This window comes from Rutidosis leptorrhynchoides, unplaced genomic scaffold (assembly GCF_046630445.1).
Source record: "Rutidosis leptorrhynchoides isolate AG116_Rl617_1_P2 unplaced genomic scaffold, CSIRO_AGI_Rlap_v1 contig226, whole genome shotgun sequence".
NCBI lineage: Eukaryota > Viridiplantae > Streptophyta > Magnoliopsida > Asterales > Asteraceae > Rutidosis > Rutidosis leptorrhynchoides.
In genome coordinates this window covers 44,430-55,815 of record NW_027266475.1, presented here as the reverse complement: position 1 = coordinate 55,815, position 11,386 = coordinate 44,430, and the positions used below count along the sequence as shown (strand labels likewise).

The 11,386-nt window shown below is 35.2% G+C and overlaps 1 protein-coding gene across 1 annotated transcript; it reads left to right on the top strand.

Annotated features, from left to right (window-relative positions):
• The first annotated feature begins 9,615 nt into the window (after window positions 1-9,615).
• On the top strand, window positions 9,616-10,506 carry LOC139882091 (uncharacterized). Its single transcript, XM_071866466.1, has one exon. It carries the CDS (start codon window positions 9,616-9,618, stop codon window positions 10,504-10,506), a length of 891 nt encoding a protein of 296 aa, XP_071722567.1.
• The last annotated feature ends 880 nt before the right edge of the window (window positions 10,507-11,386 follow it).

Below are 11,386 nucleotides of genomic sequence, written 5' to 3'. Positions count from 1 at the left end.
GTCGTTCCCGAACTCACTGCTAGAGTAGTTAATTACAATGAAGCAGAGCTGAAGTTATTGTTGTATGATGGAAAATTTGATTGTGTGCTCCAGAAATTTCTTGATTCTGATAATGGTTGTTTGGAAATGCCTGAATTTCCTGAACTTGATCGTTCAATGAATGACTATGTTAATTCAAGCATTGTTTCATGTGTTGTTACTGGAGTAAGATGGTCGAATCTTGTGCTCTCCCAATTGAAACCAAGCAGCGACAAGTTTTCTTTGGGTAAAATCGTAAGTATGCCTGGGAAATTCTATTTCGTTCCACTTGTCAAGGAAAATTTTGTTGAATACCTTGACTTGTCTACTGCTGCATTGTCCCTCGGCTTACTGGAAATCAGATTTTGTCATGATAGAATTGGGTTGGTTTTATTGGTCTGTAATTATCGAACCTCAAACTGGCTCGCATTGGTCTAATCTCTAAAAGTGGAATCTGTGTCGGCATGCTATCTTATTGGGTGAAACAATCAGCGCCAATAACTTCCACGTTATACTTATTGACGGAATTTCTAAGCCTATCAGAAGAGCTGTCCACAAACACGAGTCTAATGGTAACATTTTCCTCTGTTTGCCATGGCTCCTTATTAGTATCTATTATGAAAGTTCTTTCTTGGCTATGGTCATTGTTGAATTATCATCATGCTTTGTTGGACTTATGGATTTGGGGATGTCATACGACTACAAACTCTTGGTAATTTTGAAATCCGTCACACTATCATTTCATGGAATTGATTATTCGAAGATGACTTTCCGCATTTGTTTGTGGCTGCCCATCTTCTTGTTGTCTTATTCTCCTTGGCATTAGTAAGTTTTCTAAACATAGAAAACTCTCTAAAGAAGGGGAGGATGATGGCGGAGCATCCGACATTGGATTAAAATTTATTGTCGATTGGGAATCATCGAGATCATGGACTAAGGCCTTAGGAGTAATTGCTTTGATCGGATATATTTAATATAAGGAAGAGTATGAATTGAAGGATTAAAGGATAAATGTTGCTGCTGGTTCAAAGATTCCGACGTGCATCAGCCAATCTTCCAGTTCGAGGACCAAATCGTTAAAGCGTTAGAAGTTGACTCTCTCTTTGAATATTCACTAAAGTCCTATAGTTTATGCGTGCATTATGTTAATCCTTAAACTTTTGTTTGCATTATTCAAGGGCCTGTCCTTGTTAGCTATATATAAACATAACTTGTAATAATTTAAACAGTTGTTGATTTGAGAATTTGTGGAATACAATTAATATTTTTCCTCGTTTATCCATGGCAATGGCTGCCTAGGGTTTCGTGAAGTTTTCCGAAAACTCACATTTGTTAAGGGTTTGTGTTGTTTATCCTAAAACACTCATCTCATTATCAAACCCCCTTTTGTTCCCCTGCTACAGCACTCACACACACATACATACACGCCTACAACTCGCTCTGCCCTTACTCGCTTTGAACTCACCCAAATCACAACCTCCGGCCACTATTACTGTTCACCCGCGCCGCCGTCCGCCATCAGGATTCCTTTGCAGGACAACCTTGCACAAGAGATGTATGATGAGTGTCTTTCCAAAGGCATGTGTGAAGAGTGGATATTTACACTAGTAGAATTAAGCCGATTAGTCACTAGTTTTTTGTGGAATTATGTCATTAAAAATTGCTAGTAATAGAGTTTACAAACACCCTTCCAATAGAATTTCTGGCAAACAACATTCGTCGGTAAAAATTTTGATGGTAACCAACTTCGAACCAGATATTTGCTACTAATATCGGTTGTAAATTTACTGAAAAACTTTTCTAGCACATCTTTGCAATAAAGACCATCAACCAAAACTTACAAGAACTTATCGAAAAAATAATTAACGAGTAAAATTACAAGCAACTATCTAACAAACATTTGCCAATACTAGCAACGTACAGGCGAAACATTAGCTGGTAACTATTTTACGAAGTTACAATCTATGGTTTGCTGGTCATATTCTAGTGACTTCCAAGGAAAATTTTAGCCAATAATATTCTAACGACTTTACCAACAGTAATTTTCCTTTTTCCTTGTAATATTTCCAGCAGTGAACCGACATTTAAATTACGAGAAACCGTCCACTCTATTAGCAGCAACTCTACTAACCATTGGTTCTAGCAAGTTCTCAACGTAGTTTAATGCTAGTAGTATTAGAAACAAGCAAGTCTTGGAGAAAAATAATTTCTTTTAGTGACCGAAGTATATCTCATTAAATCAACTGCTAATCTTGCAACAAACAATAATATTAGTATTTTAAAAATTAAGTACTACATAATTAAGAAAGAATACAATGATATTAAAATATCAGGTGCTATTGTATTACTTTTCATACATAGGAGTTTAGAAATATATGGGAAAAGGAGGCAAAATATTATATGCGAAATGCTTCTACATAGCACATTAAAAGGTGGAGCATACTCAAATACATACTACACTACACTAAGTTACTTGCACTATGCTTTACAAGGTTTGAAACCCAAAAATGGGTACATAAAGGTTAGATGCAAAGTCAAGTTAGCCAACAACACAAGTTTAAATAGGATTAACGGTTGAGGATATTGTGGATTTAGGGAAAGTTTAATGATTTATTCCCATTGACAAAATGACTTGTAACATTTGAGCTGGATTTTAACTAAAGTAGGCACTTTTTCTCTCAGTGGCATGAGACTGTTGAGTTGTAAGTTGATTTTGGACCTCATAACTGTTTGATGTAGAAGGAAACGCCTTGAAAGCTCATGATCTTTTAGAAGAAGAGAAACTAGGGATCCTATATATGCGGTCATTCTTACTCTTTACACCATCATCAATTCATATTTTGTCTTGTCAGCATTGGTTGGAGCATTTCATCATTTTTAATGCACCCAATTCCTGAACTTCCTGGAGCTTTTATGTGGTCCCACTTAGAGAAAAATAATTATAGAGCTTTTCTCTATTTTGCATTTTGAGACAAAAATAAAACCATCTTTTAAGAATGAAAAAAAAATCATACCAAAAATACACATTATTGACTATATATTTTAAATACATACTCAACTTTTTATGAAATACCAAAATTATAATAATAGATAAGACGAACATAAGGTAAAAAACATTATTATCTCACCACTGTCGAGCAATAATTACACAAAACTGAGGAAAAAAATATACAATAAAATTGATAGTCTTAACCAACATGATTATATCTATATATAGTTTATGAATTCATGAGTTTCTTTTTCTACGAACAAAAAGAAAAAGAAAATTAATTGTATCACTTAAACAATAAGTTAAAGATAGCTAAAAATTCAGAAAAAAAAACTATACAAAATATGCATTATCAATTGATATCTGAGAGTTTCAGAAGACCTTGATCCCCTATATTTAATGCATTATTACAAAATGTCTGTTTTTTTTTTCTCCTTGCACTTGCTTTTTGAAAGTCATCTGACTCCCAAAACTTATTGAAATTAAAATAAACATTTGGAAAAAGCCAAAATGGATTTTCCTTCTTCTCTTTCACAGTAAAAACATATTAGTAAGTCTTATAGAGCCACAAGAATTGAACACTTTCCACATTGACTCATCTGGCTCATCATAAACAACCAATTTCTGAAAAACATAATATAAATTTTAGAAAGTAAAAATGCAGCAATATACACATATATCCTGATTAAATATAGTGAGATAAATAAATCCATAGAATAATAAATCAGTTAATCAAATGAGTCATTGCTCATAAATATTAGATATTTAATCTTCCTCTCTTTGAACTTCACCTCCCTAAATGTTTATGGTATATTTTAAAATATTTTTCATGACCATGCATTAACAGAGGCTGAGAACCACAATCTACTCACTTTTGTTAATAACGAGTTACCAACTTTATTTATATTTTACCTTCCTCTCTTTGAACTTCACCTCCCTAAGTGTTTCAGGTATATTTTGAAATATTTTCCATGATCATGCATCAACAAAGGCTGAGAACCGCAATTGATCACTTTTGTTAAGAATGAGTTACCAACTTTATTTGGTATCCACTGCAATTTAAAAGGTGAACATGACATTAACCTATAAAACATTCATTATGTTTAAAAATTATATATAAAGAAGTGCAAGTACTTCTTATCATCATCACCTATGGTCACAAAGTTAGATGGTCAAGATTATACTTTATTACCTTCATTTGAATTTTTTGGTGCATTGTGATCTTCCTCCCGAACGGCTTCCTCCTCCTGTTCGTGCTTTATCAGATGACTCATCATCATCGCGAGAATCATTATAGTTCAAAGATAAACGTAAACGTATGGATCTTTGAGTTAGAGAAAATTCTTATGCTACTAGTTGAGAATGATTGGGCCTTTAATGAGACATTGAGGCTTTTTACTTATTGAGTTTTTTTTTCCTAGATTAGTTTTCATCTGAAAGTTCTCAAGGACATTAAAAACTAGCATACTTAACCATGAAATTACGAAAATAATATACTCAATACACATATAAGCAATGTCAATTCTAAATAGATACACCATGAATCAATTTTGATTTTTCTATAAATCAAATAACACTATCTTGCGTAAGATGCAATAGTAAACATCATGGAGTAAATTAAAATCCTAAACTTTAGAGAATCAATTTAAAAATAAAATCTCATGACTTGAGAATGATTAATAAGCAGTTTGTCGGGTAACGATACACACTTCAAACTACAGTGAACACATACCTCAAAATCCCTAAATTTTCAATATTATAAGTTTAAGTACAACTTCAAATAGCATAGAACAAAGAGGGGGAGACTAGTTTATCAAATTCATATCTCCAAAATTGAAATTAGGTAGAGATTAGTCTCCACGAATGAGTTTGATCCGGTGTTAGAGAGAATAGTTGTCATTATAGAGAAAGAAAAGACATGACCCATTATTTTTTAAGATGCTAGGTATGAGTTGTATTGTAGTATTAACGGGTAAAGGGAACATAAATATTTTAAGAATGAAGATATGCATTACTACAAGATTATGTTGTTTTATTTGATGAAGTGCGCTCAACGAAAAGCTCACTTTAACGAAAATTTCAAAGTAACTCCAAGTTATTTCTCAAAATCTCGGTTTTTCTCAATGGGCTTTCATGAAAGATGATGTTTTTAAGATAACCAAACATATATTTGGCATAAAAAAATACTTTTTTTCTTTAAACGATAGCAAAAATTAACACAAAGTAAAAATAAATGAGCCCTTAGTAATGTGTAATTCGATTGTTTCGTGTGTAATTTGGTTATTTGAAAATGTGGAATTCTTCTATTTGTTAATATTGCTCGGTTTGTCATTTTTGTTGGATATTGAATTTGAAAATATTGTTACTTAAGTATTGCACGATGCATGCTTGATAATAATGTTATGCTATTGAGCTAGAGAGGTTTTGCTACTGAATGGTCTGCCGCCAAGAAATGGAAAGCAATCCATATTTTTTGAGATTTGGATGACCGAGTCATCAAGATCAAAATTTATTCTTTGAAGATCAACAAAGTTTATTTTTACGGCCTTCCACACTGTATTGCCACTTTGAAAGTTGGTGAACTCAGAGAAATGAAACTAACCAATCATATTAAACATGAATAGTATAATTAATTATCACTCAATGGATGCGTCCTTTACAAGAGAATTTGAAGTTTTCAATAATATCTTCAAAGTTTCAAATATGATCAAACTTCAAATTACAATGACGAAGGTCATCCTTAAATTCATTATATTAATTCATTCATTAAATATCCAAATGACAAACTACTAAAAGATTTACCTAAATCAAATTAGTAACAACCGGATTACAAATTCCTCACCGTAAATGCACCAAGACATACAACAACAAAAACCATGGCCAATTTTCCATCTGTGTTAATTCTTAATTTTCCTTTCAGTATCAACCATGATCTTTCTTACTTGTACCTGCATTATTTCAACTTCTTTATATAGCTTCGATATCTTCATTTCTCCAATCTCATCTTGTAGACAATTATTGTAGGACCTCGTGCCTTCCTTTTCTCTTGGAAATTAGCAATCCTCATATCCATCGTTACCTTGTCATTTCACAAATTGAATAATTTCATTCTTCAGATTCTACATTTCATCAACAAGTTGGAAATATTTCTTCCCTCGCATATTTCATAATTAGCACCATGTTACTAGCCCAACCCTTATCGGACTCGACAATGTCATGCCATTGTCAATATCAACATTTTCGCTTAGGCTTCAATCACAAAATAATTCAATATTCAGTCAAGAATTGTATGTCATAGCAAATTAAATTAAAAAACAAACTAACCATATGAAAGAATAACATCGGGTCACTCACCTTGTTGTAGTGTTACAAGTTCGAAAACCTCCTTCCAAGGTGACTGCCTAAGTAAGAAGTGAGATGCACAACTGATAAATGGCAAAAACACAACACAATTGCAAGCTCATATCCTAGGTTCATGGCGATCGTTGTTTCCGTGTATACGTAAGCCAACATATATTAAAAAAGATATATATATATATATATAAGATGCAATTATTCCGTACTCCTTGTTATTATAATTAAGCAAATACATCGAAATGGGGTGGCTAGGGTTGGGACTTAGGGTTTATATGGGAGGGGGGAAATTTTTGGAAGCCAGATTTCAATTTTGACTTCACTTGGATTTAGAGGTTAGTCTATAAAGGACTTAGTCTAAATTTAATTTGAGAGTATTATTGTAATCAGTCTCTTAATGCGTCTACTACAACCATCGATCTAAATGTTTGGCTATTTTGACAAAATTATCCGATGCTCAATCCGTTCCAATCCAAATGCAAAATTAAACATTTAGCTCGTGTGAATAATCCTCTTAATACAAATATCTAAATCCTATTGATTTTATCAGCCGGTCCAAAAACCTTTAATATTCTATTGATCGGAGTCGAACCGAGTAAAAATTCAATATGATTATAATTAGAAAGATTTGAGCTTCTTGCAAAATTAAGAAACTCCTAAATGGAATAATTAATGTCAACAACTAGGCATGAGATTTCGGTTTAATTTTGAGACATCAGTAGATATAAATTTTACTCAAAAAAAAATCTCATTAGGGATACACAATGTTTGGATAGTTAGTTAATGGCAAAACTAAGCACTTGGTCCCCTCATGTGTCATATTTAGATGCTTAGTCCATACGTTTGATATTTTGTTAAGGTGTTTGATCCCTCAACCATAACGTCCGTTAAAAATACCTGACATGTCAATATTCACCAATAAAATCATGACATGTAGTTTCTTGTATGTCCACTTATGCCACGTAAAGTCCACCTCATTTAACCCTAAAATTATTTTTGCCAGAAAAATATTGAAAATTTAAAATAAAGTACGGTTTCAATTCATATCAAAATCCCGATTCTTCTTCTTCCTCTATCACCGGCCGCCACCGACCTCACCACCACTCATAATGCTGCTGCCACCATACACCCTTTCCAACCACCACCACCACCCTCGTCGCCACAAATTCGCACCACCAACCACTCACCAAGCACCGCCACTCTTCGATTTCAACGTCTCGACATCGCACCACCATCGTGTCTCTCTATCACATCCATTTCTCCACGCCACTACCCCGCAACCTCGCGCTCCGCCATCATTGACGGACAACGCCCCTCCGTCGATTAGAAAGCTAGCCTCTTTTCTAGGCTATCTACCACCGTCGATTCCTTCGATCACAAATTGCTGTCTCTTTGGGATTTTTAGTGTCTCATTTTTGTAATGAGCTCAATTTAGCTATTGATTCATTGTTTTTCGTATGCTAATGAGCTCAATTGAAGTGTCTTTATTAGATGGGTTTGAACTATTTTTCGTACCATAACTTTTACTAGATTTGTGGTTGTAGATGGCTTTACAATTTGCATTGTTTTTTTATACTCAACTGGAGAGCTGAAATTGCATCGTTTTGAATGGTTTCTGACTTTTTTGGATACATGTTAATGAAATAATATTTTGAAATTTGAGTTGATTATTTAGTGTTAATTATTCTTAGGCTTTGTTTTCTGCTTCACTTCAAGTATTGGTTGTAAAGAGTGTATGGTGGTGGCATAAATATGAGTGGTGGCGGTGATGGAGGCTAATGCTGGCCGGTGGGGGCAGAGGAAGAAAAGAAGAATTGGGAATTGAAGCTGAAACTGTACTTGTATTTTTTTATGAGAAAACATATATTTTTGTCCCTCACGTTTTACCTGTAACACTTTTTCTGTCCCTCACGTTTCTCCATTAGCCTAAAAATCCCTCACGTTTCCATAAATCGGCCAGAAATACTCATCTGCCGTTAATTTTGCACATGTGGTGCCTAGTGGTGCCTAGTCAACTAACGGACCAATATATGTGCGACATGTGTCATCTGACTCATAAAAAACTATGACACGTCATAAAAAATCAACATTTTCTTTGCAGAAATTGGTGACGTGGCAAAAAGAATGTGTGTCGTGCCACTGACACATATCACAATTTTATTGTTCGTTAGCTGACTAGGCATGAGTAGGCACCACAGACCGCCACATAGGTGCCACGTAGATGAAGTTAACCAACGGAGGGGTAGTTCGGCTGATTTTTGAAAATGTGAAAGTTTGTTAGGCTAACGGAAATATGTGAGGGACTGAATAAGTGTTACAGGTGAAACGTGAGAGATGAAAGTATACGTTTTCTCATTTTTTATTTTCAATTAGTACTTTTTTTAGGAAAAAATTAATTGTTAAATAAGGTGGATAAAAGTTCTTACGTTGCATGATTGGACACGTTTCATGCCACCTGTCATGATTTTATTGATCAATATTGACATGTCAGCTATTTTTTAATGGAAGTATATGGCTGATGGACCAAACACCTTAACGGAATATCAAACGTAAGGACTAAACATCCGGATATGAATATGAGTGACAATGTAGCTAAAAAAAATATAAACATAAGGGAGCAAGTGTTTAGTTGTGTCGTTAGTTAATTGATTACCTTGTTTAACTTCCAAATTGGAAATGGATTATGAAAAAGTAGCATGCCTGTGTGTTTACTGTGGTAAAATACCGATTCACATGCATCTTAGCTAGACTTATAGGTAAATTAACCGAAGTTTTCTATATCTATAGATAGAGAACAATCCATAATCGATTCCTTTATCCTAATGTAATCAAATTTGTTGTCCAAATAACAAACCTCAATCTTGCAAATGACGAAACTAAATCACATCCGTCCAGCTCAGCACCTGAGAATAAACCTAGAGGTGCTTTTGGAGATGCTGCCACGTGTAGAAAACCAAGTGGGATACTCATATGGCTGGTATATCCTTATTTCGGATCCAACGAGGTGGTTAGTCTCAGCTTTTAACTGATTTTCTTTTCTTTTTAATAAACGAATATTCCAGGCTAAATACCCCAAAAAATAAAATAAACATTAAACTAATTAATTAACTGCTTTATTACTACGGAGTTAGTGAGTACTTTATAAAGCTCCTAGAGATATTCCTTTGTTCCTCCATATCCCCATTTCATTTCAATATATATATAGATATATATTATCATTTGAAACTTAAATTAATACTAAGTTTTGATTAATCATGGATAGTTTCTTTTCGAAATCGAAACGAGTTTCTCAGCCACTCGATGATCAGGTCAAAGCTCGACTCATTGGCGTTCCTCAACTCAGCGGAAGCAGCGGCAGCGATCACTCCTCGGCCGATGACGACATCGACGATGCTCCTTGCTTATCAGAGCTCGTTCACGGCTTCCTCGAAGAAGACGATAATCCCATGACTCTGTCAAACGCGGACTGCGAATTCGACTCGGACCGAGTCGACTCGGTCAAGCACCACGCGGACGCAGTCGAAACTATCCTCAAAACGAAGCTGCACAACGCCATTGCCGGGAATTTCAACAGCAGCCGGATTTTAACTCACGTTTTGAAGGCAATGGACAAATTCTCGTCATCGCGATCGGATAAATCAAATTTAAGTCGTCAAGTGATGTCGTATTTGAGGGAGATCGGTTACAATGCGGCGGTCTGTACAACCAAATGGGAATCCTCCGGCGGCTTAACCGCCGGGAGCTACGAGTACATCGATGTCCAAGCCACCGCGTCGCGGCACATAATCGACCTGGATTTTGTGTCGGAGTTCGAAATCGCAAGGCCGACGAGTGCTTACACGCGCCTGATTCAGTCTTTGCCTAGGGTTTTCGTCGGGAGGAGCGAGGAATTGAAGACGATCCTGAAATTGATGTGTGACGAGGCGAAACGATCGTTGAAGTCACGTGAGCTGTTGTTGCCACCGTGGCGGAAAAATCGTTACATGCAAAGTAAATGGTTCGGACCGTGCCGGCGAACCGTTAATTCGATCCCAACCGTAACGGCGACGCCGAAAGCCGTTCCCAAGGTTAACGGAGCGATCCATTGCAGATCGGTGGGATTTGACGTCGGTTCTAACTCCAGTTTATTTGTTCGTACAAGATGAGAAAATACTTTTGTCGTTTAGGTTAAAAATAATACTAGTATATTAATTTAATTTGATTTTTATTTAATTTTTGTTGTTAAAAGCGACTTATCAATGGAAGTACGCGGCAAATGAACAATGCTAGAAAACCAACAAAAAAAGAAATGTATACATGGCGGCGCACGGTTGGATATGTGCAAAATCAAAATAATAGCATGTGAATAGTTTTTCAAAGGAAAAAAAACAAACAAACATGTGAATAGTTCTAAAGGAGTTGATATGACATGGACTTTTAGACGCTTGAGTTGTAAGCGAATTCGGTTGGGGGAGTGAAACGGTCTTATCCGGCTTCTACTCCGAGATGATGAGTGTCTGGGGCGAGAAGATCCTCGGCCTTTTGGCTTCCTCAAATGACCATGAGCGTTCAAAGCTTGGAAGACTCATGGTCTTCCTGTCATAGATCGTTGTTAAATAGTTTATATGTTCATAAGTCGATTGAACTCGATTATATAAGTCTCATCATAAATACATTCAACATAAATAGACATATTTTGGCAACTCTCAAATACAAACACTATTTTTTTTTAAATCAAGTGATATCTCGAATCCATTGATGTGATGTCTTGTATGTTCGTTCAAATCGTTCTCAAATATTAATATAACACATGTTGTTTTACAATTATCATCGAGATCAAGACTATCACGAAAAAATTTGCTCTCCACTACAAAATCGTTTTGCATCCCGTAGAAACACCAAACGAGAATATCCATCGCTCACGATCCAATTTTGACCGTTCGATTAAGATAGAAATTTATTTATAAAGGATAGGAAATCCTCAGGGATAATTAAGATTTTGATAAGGATAGATCCCTATCAATAACGTGGCAGAGATAGTGTATA

Coding starts and splice junctions, on each gene's coding strand:
- LOC139882091 (XM_071866466.1), top strand. CDS start 9,616: ATGGATAGTTTCTTTTCGAAATCGAAACGAGTTTCTCAGCCACTCGAT.